The following is a 17,848-nucleotide window of genomic DNA, read 5'->3' on the forward strand; positions in this document are numbered from 1 at the left end:
GGTAAAAAGTGGACAAGCTCAAAATTTTTTATACCCCGTTTACACCTGTATTTAGCATCATCCACTTGTGATCCGATTGACCAAAACACTTTTCAATACCAGTTGGACACAGGGCCTAAGGCTCAATCTGTTTAAATTAGCTTCTTATATATGCATTTTTGGGGTTTTCAATTTCTTTCTCTTAATGTTTGATTGACAGGTGGTGGGTGGGTCTCAAGGTTCTCAGGTGAAGCTGTCAGACGGCTCAGTGAAGATGGTAACAGCTGCCGCTGCAAGTCACCTGAACAAACCAGGCACAACAACCCTGAGAATGACGGGAGGTGTCATCACTGCCACAAGCTCAACCCCAACAACTCCCAGTTCCACACCAACCTCTCAACAGGTAATGGATGTAACTTTTTTCTATATTGTCTGACAAGGCATGACACATTGACCTGAGAATTGACATACTCAGTAGGTAGCTCCATCCTTACCATCAATCTCTTGCTTTGACATTATGGAAACTTGTCTTGTGCATGGGTCACAAAGTTGATATATTCAAGCCACTTTGTCATTCTACAGTCCCTCTAATATTTTTTCCTGTACAGTCAGCAGAAGCCAGTGGAGCATCCTCCACTCAGCCGTTACTTCAGACAGCTAAAGCACCACCGCAGCACCCTGTGCTTGTAGCTGCCAATCAAGCTGCGGTGATCAGTGCGGCCAAGAGCGCTAGCTCTGCCGCCAACACAGCAAAGAGTTCTGCCTCTGGCACTGGAGCCGTAGTCACAGTCGCTAAGACCGTCAACATGCCTCTCATCAGTCTGTCAAAGGGGGCGGGGTCATCTGTTGTGGGTGGGTCCAAAAGCTCCAGCCCCTCATTGGTTACTGCAGCCTCACTGATTGGTGGAGGAACACTCAGTGGGAAAACTGCTGCCACCATCTCAGGTAATCAGTCATCTGCTTGCCAGAGTTGCCAAATATTTTGTCCTTAAAGGATTAGTTCAATCCAGAATTAAAATTTCCTGATAATTTACTCACCCCCATGTCATCTAAGATGTTCATGTCTTTCTTACTTCAGTCGAAAATAGGGCTGGGCGATATACCGTATGCGATTGTCATGCGCATTTCGTCAGTAAAGCCGGTTCCCTGATTACCGCGAAATCGCCATCACCTGCTTTCAAATGGAGTGGAATTTAAAAGACAGAACCGTAGATCACTTACAAGCTATGCAATATCGCGTTCATTATCACAGATGAATCGCCTTCGATAACGAACGCGATATTGCGTGGCTTGTCAGTGAACTACGGCTCTGTCTATTAAATGCCGCTCCATTTGAAAGCAGGTGATGGCGGTAATCAGGGAACCAGCTTTACTGACGAAATGCCCTAGTCGAAAAGAAATTAAGCGAACCGATCGTTAAATAAATAAAAATGTATATACTTTTTAATCACAAAATAAGCTTGCGCAATTTACATATAAACGCTTGGAGACGACGAAAAAAATACGGAGAGCATCAGCTTTCTTTTCTCCTGACAGCTACAAGACAGCATTTGGACCTTCAACCCATTGGTCCCCCGTTGAAGTCCACTATATGGAGAAAAATCCTGGAATCTTTTCCTCAAAAACCTTCAATTCTTTTCGACTGAAGAAAGAAAGACATTAACATCTTGGATGACATGGGGTTGAGTAAATTATCAGGCAGTTTTAATTCTGGAGTGTACTAATCCTTTAAGGTGCAGTCACATTTACCACATTTACAGTTTTTGCCAGCAAAATCCAGTAATTTTAATAGAAGTCCAAATCATCTGGAATTTCGCATGAGGGTGAAAGATTTCCCCATGCAGATTTCACAACTGGTTCAAATTGGTGATGCGAATTTGCAGCACTGACTAACAGAAAGCTGCTTGGTTTAAAAGTGACTTCTTTGTGAGCTGTGCTTCATATATCGCTGCACTATTGACAGTAGACAATGGACCTTTTTTGCACACAAAATTTTGCTAATATGACCACACTTTTAGAATGAAAAACCGCTAAAGCTCTCACAGATCCCAAATGTAATTACATAAAATGTAATCTGGTGACTGAATGGCCATTAAGTTTCAGGAGTGAAATAAATATTTCTCAACACAGTGAATTAGGGGTGGGTAGTATGTAACAGTCTTATAACTTTGTATATTACAGTAACTGTATCATGATTCGTGAATGGAAAAATGAAAAATGCATATTTTTGGATAATGCAAGCTGTCCACCCCTTCTCTGAATTAATTGCCATAAAGTTCATCCATCCATAGCTTGAAATGCATCTTTTGTTGAGATTTGTGGCTGCAGTTTTGTTCACATATTGATTCTCTTCACTTGCAGGTATGTTGAAGTTGCACCCAGCTCAGTCCAGTTCCCAGCAGACGGTTCTCACCATCCCAGCCAATCAGCTGAAGCAGCTCAGTGTGGGCAGTGGGTCCTCGGCACTGCAGACTATTTTGATGCCTGTTGGCAAAGGTAACAGCACCCAGTTCCTCTGATACCCACACAGCCTTACTCACACTCCTGTTCTCTAAAGTCCTGAAGGCTATGAGTCTGTAATATTTTCAAGTTAGACTTCTTATTTTCAACTTCATGCTCTAGTTAACTACTTTGACACATAATCTCTGTTCCAAAACCTAGAGAGGTCACTTGTAGATCAAGGCTGATAACCAAAAGATTGTAGGTTTTGATCCATGATTCATCACATTTGTGATCTTAAGCAAGGTGATCTTGCATGTTGTGATGGGCTGTTTCAGGTTGTGGAGTTTTAATAGAGGGTATGCACGTGACGTCACCGTCGACCGTTGCGACAGCGGTCACGCCGCTGAGTGGCAAAAGACTGAGCGGCAGCATTGGTTTTCAGTGTGAACGTCGCGAAAAACACACAAAACACGTCCAAAACGGACAAGAGCTTTGCGACTGACTGTATAAATACCTTTGACACAAAACCCAAGGTATATATTTAAAAACTTGCGAAAGCTACAGAAAAAAAAGCAAATGGATTGCTGCAATTCAGAGAAACAGCTCGACTCCAGCAGAGTAACATGGATTTGCAGTTATCATTTTGTGTCAAATTGTTGGATTTTGAGGTAAAATCATACCGTATATATTGTTATATATTATGTTGACAACTCATTAATTAAATATTTACCATCTTATATTCTGCATAATTGGGTGTTTTTAAATACACAGCACTGACAAAAACTATACTATAAAACTATATATGTTTTAGAGCTGGACAATATGACGATATAACATTGATATAAGTGATTACGCGGATTTAAATCTACCTATATAAAGCGTTCACAGGCAGATTTCCTTTGTGTGTCTCCCCACCGTCGAAATCAGACACATGTAAATATCAGGAAACACGACTCCTGGCTGCATGTCAGTATCCATGGATTAGGTTTATTTGACAAGTTGTAAGGAAAACATTCAATTCCAACCTTTAGTGTAATTCGTTAGTTTTACTCGCGTTTTCGCAGTTTCCCCTATTAAATCCAGTCACGCAGCAGGTTCTTTTGCCACTCAGTCCAACTGAGGGAACGCGTTTTCGGCGGGAAATTGACGTCGATGCATACCCTCTATTCTGCCAGCCTTCATGGACTGACATTTTTTGTCAGCCATGTTAAGCCTGCCAGATTGTATTTATCAGAGATGTTTGTTTTTGTTTAGCATTCATCAGCGATGACAGTAATAAGTGAAAAGAGCTCCAGAGATACTTTCCTGTGAGATATGGTTTTCATTTTCTCATTTTGCGTTCTGTCTACCTGTTTGCTAGCTTTGTTTTAGATTGATCTGTGTGGCACCATGGCAGTGGAAGCTGCCTCCGTTTGGTTTATTTATTGTTGAATGAATACAGTACATCAGTACATCAGAGCAGGAAGACAGGCCAATATGCAAGCTGTTGTCATAGTGATAGGGATATGAGTAAGGAAGAAAGTAATTGAGAGATTACAGGATTCAGTAATTGAGAAATAGCAGGCTTGAGTGCTCTTAACATCTATGAAAGACAACAGGAATTGTATGAATCAGAACATAAAAAAACACTTTAATGTCACCTTAGTCATGTCGGAATGATGGTTTTCACTAAAGCCGGGGACACACCTAACGATTGTAAGGCCGATTATGAATGTAAATTGATACTTATGCCTGATCGCACTCAAACACATCCAGTCAGAGCCAGTTGCGTTCAGTCTGCGCCCCAGTCGGTGTTCAAATTCCATGTGTAAGTATATAAATCTGCTTCAGTCGCAGGAAACAATCGCTGTATGTTGAGCACAGTCTTAGAAGGTTTTAGCTAGTCGTTAAATGTGTGTCCGGCTTAAATTAGCACTAGGGGTGGCCAATATGAACAAAATGTAACTTCACAAAATGAAAAATGTTATTTCCAGATAATATATAGTAAATATAAATATAGTTATTTACATACTACAATATAGCAAAATGTTTATCGATAGACACTATATCATCACCGTGCAACAGATTTAGTTATTTAGTACTTTACATAGTCCACCCAATCTAGTTATTCAAGTTATTAAAGGGATTGTTCACCCAAAAAATTTAATTCTGTTTTCATTTACTCAGTTGTTTCAAACCTCTATTCCTTTCTTCTGTTGAACACAAAAGAAGATATTTTGATGAATGTTGGTTATGGAAGTAAATTAATGCCAAATGTTTTTGAAATAAAAAGCTTGTTGAATTGCACTATTTGAAAAAAAATATGCATTACATTAGCTGTACTTGCATTTAGATGCACTGTATTTTTAAGGCTTGCATTTTTATGGGATGAAATTCAACACAGTCGTATATTTAAGCTGTGAATATTTCAATTAAAAATATTTCACACACATTTTCATTATTAAAAATTAAATAATTCATATTCATATTTCAAATTTCACTTCCAAGATATTTATTCTGTTTAAAAATACAACCTATAAAATTCGACTAGAAATTTTCAGTCCATTTTATTTCACTTTACAAATTCGCTTCCACAAATTCAGTGGCTCAAATTCGGCAGAAAATTCAACATTTCACATCCGGGAACTGCAGGAAGAGCAGTAGAGTGCCGATGCATCATCTCTATCTGCTGTTAGTCTTCTTCACCAGCAGGTGTCGCTAGCAGCTGTTTAGGAAGACCAAAGCAACACTAGTAAGTCATCATTCATTCATAAAAACGGATTTACAGAAATGGAGCAAGTGGTAAGTGAATGTGTGATGATTATCAGGGCCAGTATAAATGCAGAAAAGCTGATAAAGACACAAAAGCTGCATTTATGTTTAATTCAGTGTATTTACGCTTACTTTCCCTGTGTAGCTACAGCTTTCTCTCCAGTGAACAAGATAACGTTATTGCCCGATGCTGGTGTACAGATCAAACGTTAAATCTGAGATATACATATATTTCTCTCTGTTGATAAGTTTCCTTAAATTTATATCGCAGCGCGGTGTTGTAATAATAGGGTTTCCCTCATCCGTCATAGGATTCCCCTGCCATCAGGACATATAAAACTCTTAACACAGCTTAATGGACTCGTACAGTGATATAGAAGACCAAACTCGCACCTCATTTGTGATGTAGGTTAGACTATATAGGCTCCAAGAAAGCAGATACTGGCATTAAGTTGATTTGACGCTGAACGTTTGATTATGATATTCGAAAATTTAGGGACCGTCTCTAAAGTTACGACATTTGGTATTCACGTTTCTACCTTCTACCAAAATCTTGTAGACACACATGCACATATACATATTCAAACACACCTCACTCAAAGCACATGCATATATACTATTTCTTTTTTTTTTTTTACATGTTCATCACACAATTTTTTTTACTTTGTTCATTTTTTATTTTACCTGATCATAGATTATCCTGCTTATACAAATTTTAAATAAAATTTAGAAATAAAATTAACAAAGTAGAACTAATTGTGTGATGAATGTGTAAAAAAAAGAAAAAGTATATGTGCATGTACTTTGAGTTGAGTGTGTTTGAATGTGTGTGTGTGTGTGTGTGTGTGTGAGAGAGAGAGAGAGAGAGAGAGAGAGAAGGGTGCATCACTCTTCGACCTGGCACCTATAGATGAACACTTCACAGGTAGTTTTGGTGATTGTAAATCATTCTCATCAAATGTTATTGAGCTTCTAATTATCCAATACAGTAGTGAAATACATAGCAATCTTTACATATTACTTGACAGTTTATTTGGAAACACTTTACAGTAAGGTTCATAATGTATTAACTAATGTGAACTATCCATGAGCAACACATTTGTTGTTGTATTTGTTAATCTTTGTTAACGTTAATAAAAATACAGCAGTTCATTGTTCATGTTACTTCACTATGCATTAACTAAAGTTGACAAATACAACTCTTGATTTTAATAATGTATTAGTAAATGCTGGAATTAACATTAACAAAGATTAGTAAGTGCTGTAGAAGTGCAGTTCATTGTTCGTTCATATCAACTATTTAATATAAAGTGTTACCTTTTATTTTAATAAACATCAATAATCTAAAAGGTTTGCATTATACCTGACACCTAGATAAACACTTTAGAGTTGGTTTTGTGACTAAGTCATTCTCTTTAAATGCTATTGAAGGTAGAAACGTGAATACAGAATTTCGTAACTTTAGAGACGGTCCCTAAATTTGCGAATATTATAATCAAACGTTCAGCGTCAAATCAACTTAATGCCAGTATCTGCTTTCTTGGAGCCTATATAGTCTAACCTACATCACAAATGAGGTGCGAGTTTGGTCTTTTATATCACTGTACGAGTCCATTAAGCTGTGTTAAGAGTTTATATGTCCTGATGGCAGGGGAATCCTATGACGGATGAGGGAAACCCTATTATTACAACACCGCGCTGCGATATAAATTTAAGGAAACTTATCAACAGAGAGAAATATATGTATATCTCAGATTTAACGTTTGATCTGTACACCAGCATCGGGCAATAACGTTATCTTGTTCACTGGAGAGAAAGCTGTAGCTACACAGGGAAAGTAAGCGTAAATACACTGAATTAAACATAAATGCAGCTTTTGTGTCTTTATCAGCTTTTCTGCATTTATACTGGCCCTGATAATCATCACACATTCACTTACCACTTGCTCCATTTCTGTAAATCCGTTTTTATGAATGAATGATGACTTACTAGTGTTGCTTTGGTCTTCCTAAACAGCCGCTAGCGACACCTGCTGGTGAAGAAGACTAACAGCAGATAGAGATGATGCATCGGCACTCTACTGCTCTTCCTGCAGTTCCCGGATGTGAAATGTTGAATTTTCTGCCGAATTTGAGCCACTGAATTTGTGGAAGCGAATTTGTAAAGCGAAATAAAATGGACTGAAAATTGCTAGTCGAATTTTATAGGTTGTATTTTTAAACAGAATGAATATTTTGGAAGTGAAATCTAAAAGGTGAATATGAATTATTGAATTTTTAATAATGAAAATGTGTGTGAAATATTTTTAATTGAAATATTCACAGCCTAAATATACGACCATGTTGAATTTCAGCCCATAAAAATGCAAGCCTTAAAAATACAGTGCATCTAAATGCAAGTACAGCTAATGTAATGCATATTTTTTTTCAAATAGTGCAATTCAACAAGCTTTTTATTTCAAAAACATTTGGCATTATTTTACTTCCATAGTTGGTAACCAGAGAGTTGACCGACCCCATTGACTTCCATAGTATTTTTTACCTACTATGGAAGTCAGTGGCTACCTTCAACTGTTTGGTTACCAGCATTCTTCAAAATATCTTCTTTTGTGTTCAGCAGAATAAAGAAATTTATACAGGTTTGGAACACCTTAAAGGTGAGTAAATGATGGCAGAATTTTCATTTTTGGTTAAACTGTCCCTTTAAGGCTACACATTGTGTTGCTGCTGGTCTCCCATGATCAGAAAAGCAATTTTTGTTGCCTTTGAAGCAATTAAAGTAAACCTAAAAGCAATTATTGGTGCTAATGGTATCCCAGATGACCCCAGATTTACATTTTTAAATTAATGCATTTAGCAGATGCTTTTATCCAAGGTGGCAGATAATTACCAAGATAAAAAATGAATACTGCAGACTAATATAGAATACTTTTGTATTATGGCTTGTCTAGTAATGATCCAAAAATAATAAAGTCAAAGTCAATTTACCCTTGTGCCTCGGACTCATTCGGGACTATCCAGAAAAGATTTTTCCTTCAGGCCTAGTTAGCTGTATCATAGATACAATATCAATCATATTACTAAGGCACGTTCTGTGCTGTTCATTTTGTTACAATAGCTTTTGTAAAGCTATTCGATGGGTGAAATAGACAGAAAGAAATTTTAAATGGCCAACCAAAATTACTTGAGTGTGTAGTAATAACTTCTGGATGTCCAAAAAGTGCTGCTCTGAAAAAGCTTGAAATCAGCAATCTGACATAGCAGTTTGTTTTTATACCGTGATACGTTTTTTTCAGGGCTCTTTTATGAATAGAAAGTTCAAAAGAACAGTATTTATTTAAAATAGAAATCTTTTGTACTATTATAAATGTCTATACTGTCACTTTTGATCAATTTAATGCATCCTTGCTGAATAAAAGCATTAAAAAAAAAAAAAAACTTACTGAATAAAAACTTTAGACTGATAAAGTAAACCTATGTATGTTTTGTTTCAGTTGTGCCGTCTGGTGCTAAAGCATCTAGCAGCAACACAACCACGAGCTCAGGAACTGCTTCCTCAACATCCACACCTGTAGCACAAGGTAAGACATACACACACACACACACACACACACACACACACATTCATACAGTGGAAATGACGTCAAGGTGTTATTCATGTATAGCTGTTCAATCCAATGAATTCATACTTTTTCTTTACCTCTGTTGTGCTTGTCACGTTACATAGTTAAAACTGAACCTGGTTTGGTTGGCTCCACTTGTACGACTCCAGTACCCCAAACATCTGCTCCAGCCTCTTCAGCACCCACCTCTGCTCCCCTGGTGACAACCCCTACATCCACAGACACAGCTGCTATTAAAGAAGAACAGGGCATGGAATCTACAACACATGAACTCATCAAGTAAGAAGCACACACACAATGTGTCTCAGTCCTGATCTGAATATCTGCGTTTCCTTAAGGATTCTGTTTCTGCAGATGGCCATTGACACCCACAGATATGCACATTCACCATTGTAATTTTTTTAATTAAAGTTGTCATAGCAACAACTAGTCAGCAGTAATACTGATGTAATTGTCATGAAACTTTAAAAAAAAAAATTGATCTTAAAGATTCTTTAAAATAGTGCTGACTTTTTGAGTTTGAAATTTCACTAAAAGTAATGACTTGCATTTTCTGGAGTGAATAAATAGTTAATTCTTTATTCGCTCAGACCAATTCTAACTTGGCAAGCAATTTTTCTGACCAATTCAAACTTGTGGCACTACAACCTAATGAGTAAAACACAAGAGAAAGATTTCATATTTTTATTGTCTTTTTTATTTTGCAATGCCTACTAGTCTTTCTCTCGTATCACATTCAATCTAGTCTGCAAAATCACAACTAAAAAAACAAAAACCTTGTGTTGCTGTGGGGTAACACTGCTGCTCAATGTCAGTGCAGGAAACTCTCATTTTAACTTTTTATAATGTTGAAAGCTTGTAATATTTGTGAACGTATTTGTTGAAAAATGGTTAATCTCTTTCAGTACGGAGCACATCGAGAACATGACACAACTTCTGACGGCCATAGTGAAGAAATTTCCTCTGATTATCCCTGAGAAAAGTAAGTTTAACTTCAAAGATTTTTAAAGTCAGCATGAAATGAAAATTCACCCTAGTTCAAGGCATGTTATTCATCCATGCTTACACTGGTTTTCAAAAGTTTGGGGTTAGTTTGTTTTTTCACTAACTCTTATGCTCACCAAGCATTTATTTGATCAAAAATACAGTAAAAACTGTAAAATTGTGAAATATTATTACCATTTAAAATAACTCATTTCTATTTTTATGTTTTTTAAAATGTAATTTATTCCTGTGATAAAAAGAACAGCATTTATTTTTAGAATTTTTTCAAACAATGTAAAAGTCTTTACTTTCACTTTTGATCAATTTAATGCATCCTTGCTGAATAAATGTAATACATTTCTTTAAAAAAAATCATAGTAACCCCATTTTTTTTTTTTTTAAAGATGGCGTGTTTCTTTTTTCTTTTTTTTTTTTTTTTTTGGAACCATCATTTTAATCAAAATGTCATAACTCTTCCAGTGACATGACAGACATATACCAGCATTCTTCAATCATTTAGTCCACTTTAGGGCTGCACGATTAATCAAAACTACCCTGAATTCCCACTTAAACCATTTGGCTTAGTGCAATCAATTATGAAATCGTAAAGGCTGTGATTATTTTTTTTTATACGCAGCTTGTCAGAGAAGCATGGCTCTATGATCAGTAGTAAATGCTGCTCCATCTGAAAACACTGCAAGTTTGAGTCACTTATAACATGCATTTGAAAAAGCAACACATCTTTCCAAACATGAGAAACATTTATGAACCTCTTGTCCAACAAAAGACAACATTTAATAACGTGTTTTTACTCCAAACTCATTTCATAATGTCATTTGAGTGTATAAATAGCATCCTTCTTTGAGATGATGTAGCTTCTTACACAGAATAAGGCACAGAACAAATTATTTCATAGTATTCTGTATAGTGATAAAGGCTATGTCCATTAGCATTGCATTATAAATATACTTTATTATCATGAAAATACCCGCAAAGCCTTGAAGAAATCAGATAAACCATATATTGTCATAGTTGTGTGTTTATAAGCCATGCTTAATCAATCAAAGTGGTTCAATCTTCTGTTTATTCAGCTAATCAGGGGTTTCCTGGAACTATGTGCGTTATCTTTCTTCTGCTGGGCATATTTGGAGTTTCTGTGCGAGAGCGCCTTGTGACTTTCAGATGGAGCAGAATTTAGCTGTGCTTTACTGACAAGCTGCTCATAAAAAATGAGCCAATTGCCAAATCACGTGTGGTTTAATTTCGATTAATTGTGCAGCCCTAGTCCACTTAAATAATGTAAATTTACCCTAAGCCAGACCAACAGAGGTGTGTGTGTGCTTTACAGATGAGGACTCTCATCCATTCTGCGCCACCTCTGTGGATCAGTACTACTCATGGAACATTGGCAAACGCAGAGCTGCAGAGGTACAGGAGTGTTTGTGTTTCATCTAGTCTGAGTACTTCTGTAAACTCTTTTGGATTGTGTTCATTTAATTTGTGTCTTTCTCTCTGTGTAGTTGCAGCGAGCAGTGGCTGTGCGCCGTGTGTGCGCTGATCTGTTAGAGAGAACCCCTCGGCTTCAGGCCCTCACGCCACCCAGAACTAAAGAGGTGCTCCACTGGTGCCGTCTCCGTGGTTACACACCCCCTGACCCTGAACCCCAGCGCACAGAGGAGGACTCAATTGAGGACATACTCACGCAGATCGACAGTGAACCGGGTGAGTGTGTATTTTATGTAACGACACACATGCTTGTGTCCAGTAGGGTTTGTGTGTGTTTTGAACCCGTGGTTGAGGTTAATTCATCATGTCCTCTGTTTCTATCAGCTATCCAGAGCTTTGACTTACACAAGACTTGGCACAGACAATGCAGTAGTGTTCTCTGTCTCTCAGTGATGGTGCATTAGCCTGTATAATGATGAGATAATCAGTATTCAGAGTTGGGCATGAATTCAGCTCTCAGAAATCATAGTTCGGTCATAAGCAGCTGAAATTCAACATCAGCTCTGTTTCAATCCCTACTGAGCTTCCTGCCTAGACAGCATTTTAAGGCTTCTCATGCTCCAGATGCACAGTCATAAGATATCGGAATTATGCTGCCTTATCCACCCTTTTCCCAATGAGCCGGCACTTACAGTTTGGGTTTAATCTACGATATATGCTATATATCCCATGAATAATTCACTGGAATGCACTAAGAGTTGTTCCTCAGTCCCCCCACCCCCCAAGTCTCTTTCCAGGTTAGCTTTCACATGGATGCTTTAAAATTGTTTCCCATTTTCACTTCTAATCCCTATAAGCAGTGTTTACGGGAATGTTTCTGAAGCAGATAAATACAGTAATTATTGTTGGTCAAAATGCAATGTCCACTTGTTATAGGCATCTTTGGGCTTGTTAATTTTTCCATATTAAGAGTTAAAGTGACAACTTATTTCATCTGGAGTGTGTGCATGGCCTTTGTGCCAGTGTCATAGTTATTTTAACATAGAAAGTTAATGCGATCAAAATGCTTGCACAACAATGGTGGCCAGAGACCACGTAGCTATGCCCAGAGTATAACGGAAGTTACTCAAAGCGTCATGAGGCGTAGGAAGAAGGTGGATAGTAAAGTTAATTTTGGCTAAAATTTTATGTCACATTTAGGGTGCGTTCACACTTGTCATGTTTGGTTCGATTAAAACGAACCCTGGTGCGATTGCTCGGTTAGTGCGGTTCATTTGAACATATGTGAACGCTGCCATCCGAACCCTGGTGCGCACCAAACAAGCGGACCGAGACCGCTGAAAAGATGGGTCTCGGCCCGCTTCCAAACGAACTCTGGTGCGGTTCGAATGATATATGAACGCAACACGGACCAAAGACATGTAACCGAACCAAAAACAGGAAGACGAGACCCTAAAAAGGACAGAATCCTCACGCATGCCGGTTTTTCTTGTCATAGTTGAGAGTTTGCCCATCACAGGCATCAGACGCGCGTCTCCACGCAGCAGATCATTTGTGTGTGTGACGGATGGATTCCCGCCGGTGTTTTGACTACTTTACACATTTTATAAGCTCTTCACGAGTTCCCAGCTGACAAAATACCATCACATACAGGCTACGCACCGCTACACACACACAACGAGCGCATTTACCTCAGCAAACAGCACTGTTTTGGATGTTCGGTAAGTTCGTTGTGAATGTATCCCTATGCCTTAAGGTTCAGTATCCTTTGGTTCGGTGATAAAATTGCCAATGTGAACGTTAACCGGACCAGGACTAAATGTTTTTTCTTCTTCTTTGGTCCGGACCAAATGAACCAAACGAACCGAACTACAAGTGTGAACGCACCCTTAATGCACATTTTGCGGAAAAGGCTATTCCAGAATGCATTCCGATAAACTGATGGTGAAGGTGGTCTTGATTATAAATATATTTTATTTAGTTCTGAAAATCATGCCAGTTACATCCAGCGGACTAATTCACCCTTTTTTTTTCTTTTTCTTTTCTTTTTTTTTTTTTTTTTTACTAATAGAGCGTTGGGTCATTAGCTTAGCAATGTGATGAAATCATACTCTAATGGTATCGACTGTGAGGCATAATGCACCTCAATGTGAGTGCTGTTTGTTTGAACAGAGTGACCACTAATGGAGATGTTGTCCATAATGAGTGTTTTTAAATTAATCACTAATGAGGTTTATTTTCATTTAGCATGCTGCCTTAGAAAATATCCCGTACAGACAGTAGATGGCGAGGATACTCACCAAGGAGTCTTGTTTGTTGTAATTTTTTTTCCTGCCTCCTTCGGTCTTCATTTATGTACTTTCTTAGGTTGCTTTTGTAGAGTCATTGTAAAGAGTAAAACATCCTTGGGTTCGTAAAAGGCACTATACAAACTATTAATAATAATAATAATAATAATAATAATAATAATAATAAAAATAAATAATTATTAGGCACTTATAAAATATTAATAATAATAACAACGGTAGTTGATTATAATAATTAGGCACTATATAACTACTAATAATAATCATAATAATATAAATTCATATAATAAACAATGTTATATACAAACTATTATGATTAATAATTATTACCAAAAATATATATTTTACTTTAATAATTATTAGGCAAAATACAAATGATTATTATTGATAAAAAATAATAGTATTATTGTTAATAAAAATAATAAATATAAAGCACTTTATAAATGTATTATTATTATTATTAGTAGTAGTAGCAGTAGTAGAAGTAGTAATAATAAACAATAGTTATTAATTATAATAATTATTAAGCAATATATAAACTAATAATAATAATAATAAGTCATACAATAAATATTAGGCTATATACAAACTATTATTATTATTCATAATTAATAATACTAATATATTATTTATAATGATTATTAGGCAAAATGATCATGATGATCATTACAAATAATCATTATTGATAAAAGGTAATAGTATTGTTAATAATAATAATAATAATAAAAATGATTGGAACAGATCCCATAGATCTAGAGTATTGTTAGTTTATTGTTAGTTACTAGCTGTTTGTCAAGAAGTGTGTGCTGTTTTACACTAACACGTTTGTTTGTGTGCTTGTTAGAGTGTAGCTCGACTTTGACAGGCTGTGAGGAGTTGTCTCAACGTCTGGAGCAACTTCAGAGGATTCTGAAGGCAGAGCCTGATGAGGAAGATGATGAGCCTCTCGACATCATCAGCGTGAAAGACATAGACGCTGCTAAGGTCAAAGTCAAACTTGAACAGGAAGAAGCCGAACAGGAGCCCAAGTTTTTCTTGGGGCGCTGCCCATCGACCCAGTTCATCAGAGACACGGCGGAGCAGGTGAGTGAGATTGAAATGATCTTTGAGTCTGTCTGACCGCATCCAGACTTTCTGCTGTGTCATACATGTAATGGTGTGTGTGTGTGTGTGTGTTAGATCGGTGTCACGCTGCAGCAGGTGGAGGTGGAGAAGAATGTTTTTGCTCCTGTCGTGGAGACCATGATTCTTAAGGTAAATAGTCTGATAGTCTGAGTAATTTGTTTATATTTTATGAGAGAGGTTTACTTTATGTACTTTTTGTTACTGTTTTCCATGTCAAATCATGATTTTTTTCTGCTTTTGTTTGACTTCATTTTACTTTCAGTGAGAACAGACATTTTCCCTGATAAGGACACTGTTATGATTGATGCATTTTTAACATGTCAATGCTGAATGTTGTCTAAATCTCTCATAGGCTGTGGAGCAGTTTGCCAACGAAGTCCTCAGGGAGTCTTTAGCCAATGCCCATGGGAAATCCCAGCAAAACAGGTCAGTGTGTCCGCCTGAATGCCAGTACAAGATTAATCAGGACAGATGGGTAAACCAGCAGGATTCAGAGTTTTAAACTCTGTTCTTTTTTAGATAGAGCTTGTACTATTATTTCCTGGTCAATTTTGATGAACTCTGAGCATTGAACTTCATCTAATGTGACTCTATCATGATTGTTGGAGAAAGTGCTTTATGATAATGTGTAATTATCAGAGCACTGAGAATAGCTCATGAAAATCTGATTTATGTGAGTTGTAGAGCAGCAAAGCCCAGCCCTGAGAGAGAGAGAGAGAAGAGATTGGCTCAGAGCTGCTCTACTTACTCAGCACATCTGCCTTCATTCACATGCCTGACACACACACACACACAGATCGAGCAGAATATTTCATCAGGCTTTTATACATTCTTCTGTAACTGCCTTTTATAGTGATGATCAGTCAAGCAGGAACTGGTCGATGTCTCATACATTAACAGAAAGCAGCAGTTTGACAAGACTATAAGACCTCTCATTTAATGCTCAAAGGTCAATAACCCATTATTATCAAGATAGCAAATGTACCGTGAGATTTCTCTCACTCTTTCCCATCCTTGTTTCATCCCTCTCTTCTTGTCTCCACAGAACTCCGAGAGAGATATCGCCTATGGACGTGCATCAGGCCATTAGCTCTATTCCCACCTGTGATTTTCTGACTAATAGGTAATTTTGCTCTCATTATAGACTTCTCTATATTTTCTTTTTTTCTCAGCTATCAGCAGCGTCTATCATCAGTGGTCCCACGGTCTTGAACAAGCTGGAAACGTGAGGACGTTTTATTTATTTTTTTAAATCTCTGTCTCTGATAGGTACATGGGCATCATGGTGAAGGATGAAAGCCACGCTGACTAACTTCACCCCTTGGCATCTGACCACAGTTGGACTGCCACACACTCACATTGTGTAAAGATGGAGAATGTGCAAGGGCTGACCAATCACAGGTGCAAATATCCTCTGACTTGCCCATGTCGTAACGGAAGTCAGCCAGTGTTAGGACAACACAAGGGTACTGAGCTCAAGGGAAAGTCACCAAACGGAGAGTAACATAATCTTGTAACAAAAATGCAGCCTGCACAGTGTTTGTTTCATGTGGCTACATCACTCTATTTATTAGTTTTTCACACTTCCTACATTAATTCAGTGATATTAATGAACTATGGTCCAGTGTATTAATGTAAGCATCAGTGCAAAAACTACAGTAGACACTTCGTTAAGACCCTCAATATCTGCAAATGAAATTCATGATCACATGACCCTGCTCTGCCGTTGACACAGAACTGTTTAGCTTATACTAGTCTTAAAGGAATAGTTCACCTGAAAATGATTTTTCTGGAATGATTTACTGATCCTCATGTTGTTCGAGGTGGCGAGTAAATAATGACAGAATTTTCAGTTTTGGGTATTTCTTGAATCAGAAATACAGACATTTAATGAGCCATTGAACATTTAACTACTGTTTTTCTGTTCATCAAGCGGAATTTATTTGGAGAAGGTAATTACTTTTTGTGCGGCTTATGTGAAATCATCCCTTAAATGATCGGCTCATGTGGTTTTAAGAACGTTGGCTGGAGTTTAAATGCCCTTTTTGAGTCAAACGTCTTCATTAGTTTAACACCTTGGAAAAGAATGTCTACGAAAAGTCTTAATCATGTTGTTTTCATATGAATCATTTTCATACAACTAGGAATTATGAAGGATTGAACTTCAGTGATTGTGAAGTTTTATTTTTTGTATTTGTGTCATTTTGGGGGCATTGAAGAAAATGTGCAGATTACCTGCTAAAAACTCTCTGTTGTGTCCTCTGGTTTGGTGGGGTGTTTTGTCTTACTATCATCAGTTTCTGTGTGTTTGTGTTTAAAACACATCAAGAAATGTTTTGGTGTGTTTATGTGGATGGGAACGAATGTATTTCTGTGTTTATTCAGTGTTAAAGTCAGTCTTCACTTGTCTAACCGAACTCCTGGATGTTTTTCCTTCACATTGTGTATCAGAAAATGACTATTCTTGTATTAAAAACTAAGATGGATTCATCCGTCCTGATTTGTATTCTTTTTCCAATTGACGTAGTACAAATGAAATGTCACATAGCAAAACAATAACAGGATGAACTTTAGAGGGATGCATGCGTAAGCAGATTTACCCACAACATTTAGCCGCTTTTTCAAGTTTGCCTCTGAAAAGATGTTTTGTGCTGTTTTATAGATGGTTTAAGTCTACTTAATAGGCATAAAAATGTCTCTTGTGAATATTTATTCTCAGGACTTTTAAATATTTCATTGGCTCTAAATTGCATTTTACCAATGCAATTTCTATAAATAAAATAAATTATGAAATATAATCATGGAAATGACTGTTGTAAATAGTCAATCTCAGCACTTTTCATTTGCTCTGAATGGCTGTTTATAGAGCAATTTCTATAATATGATTTTGTCTTTAATAAGCGACTTGTCAGAGTCATGGAAGTTCTTTGGTCATAAGGTATAGGAACCCTGTATCATTATTGCCGTTTTATTGGTAATTTCAAGAACGTGAGATGTTTTTTAATCATAAATATTTGTAAGATGAGAATCAGCCATATAATATGAAAGCAAATTTTAAGAATGTCATTTTTTATTGAAACCAATTTGCCTTATTGTCCCCATTTATCTCTAAACCAAATTTACAAAAAAAAAAAAAAGACAGCCCAGAAATCAGTGAAAGATTCTTAATGTGTTACAGTCTTTATGTGGGTTT

At 37.0% G+C, this 17,848-nt stretch overlaps 1 protein-coding gene across 3 annotated transcripts in view; it reads left to right on the forward strand.

The window, feature by feature from the left end:
• Positions 1–17,135, forward strand: part of yeats2 (YEATS domain containing 2) — a 47,157-nt gene extending 30,022 nt beyond the window's left edge. For all 3 annotated transcript variants that reach the window (XM_067363354.1, XM_067363357.1, XM_067363356.1), the window contains exons 19-31: positions 200–382; positions 588–924; positions 2,341–2,475; positions 8,666–8,752; positions 8,899–9,073; positions 9,700–9,776; positions 11,127–11,206; positions 11,299–11,500; positions 14,375–14,613; positions 14,710–14,784; positions 15,008–15,081; positions 15,701–15,778; positions 15,925–17,135. In XM_067363354.1, coding sequence (XP_067219455.1) covers positions 200–382; positions 588–924; positions 2,341–2,475; positions 8,666–8,752; positions 8,899–9,073; positions 9,700–9,776; positions 11,127–11,206; positions 11,299–11,500; positions 14,375–14,613; positions 14,710–14,784; positions 15,008–15,081; positions 15,701–15,778; positions 15,925–15,967 — 1,785 coding nt within the window. In that variant the 3' untranslated portion in view covers positions 15,968–17,135. The remainder of the gene's footprint in view (positions 1–199; positions 383–587; positions 925–2,340; positions 2,476–8,665; positions 8,753–8,898; positions 9,074–9,699; positions 9,777–11,126; positions 11,207–11,298; positions 11,501–14,374; positions 14,614–14,709; positions 14,785–15,007; positions 15,082–15,700; positions 15,779–15,924) is intronic.
• Positions 17,136–17,848: the final 713 nt, after the last annotated feature.

This window comes from Chanodichthys erythropterus, chromosome 16 (genome assembly GCF_024489055.1).
Source record: "Chanodichthys erythropterus isolate Z2021 chromosome 16, ASM2448905v1, whole genome shotgun sequence".
Taxonomy (NCBI): domain Eukaryota; kingdom Metazoa; phylum Chordata; class Actinopteri; order Cypriniformes; family Xenocyprididae; genus Chanodichthys; species Chanodichthys erythropterus.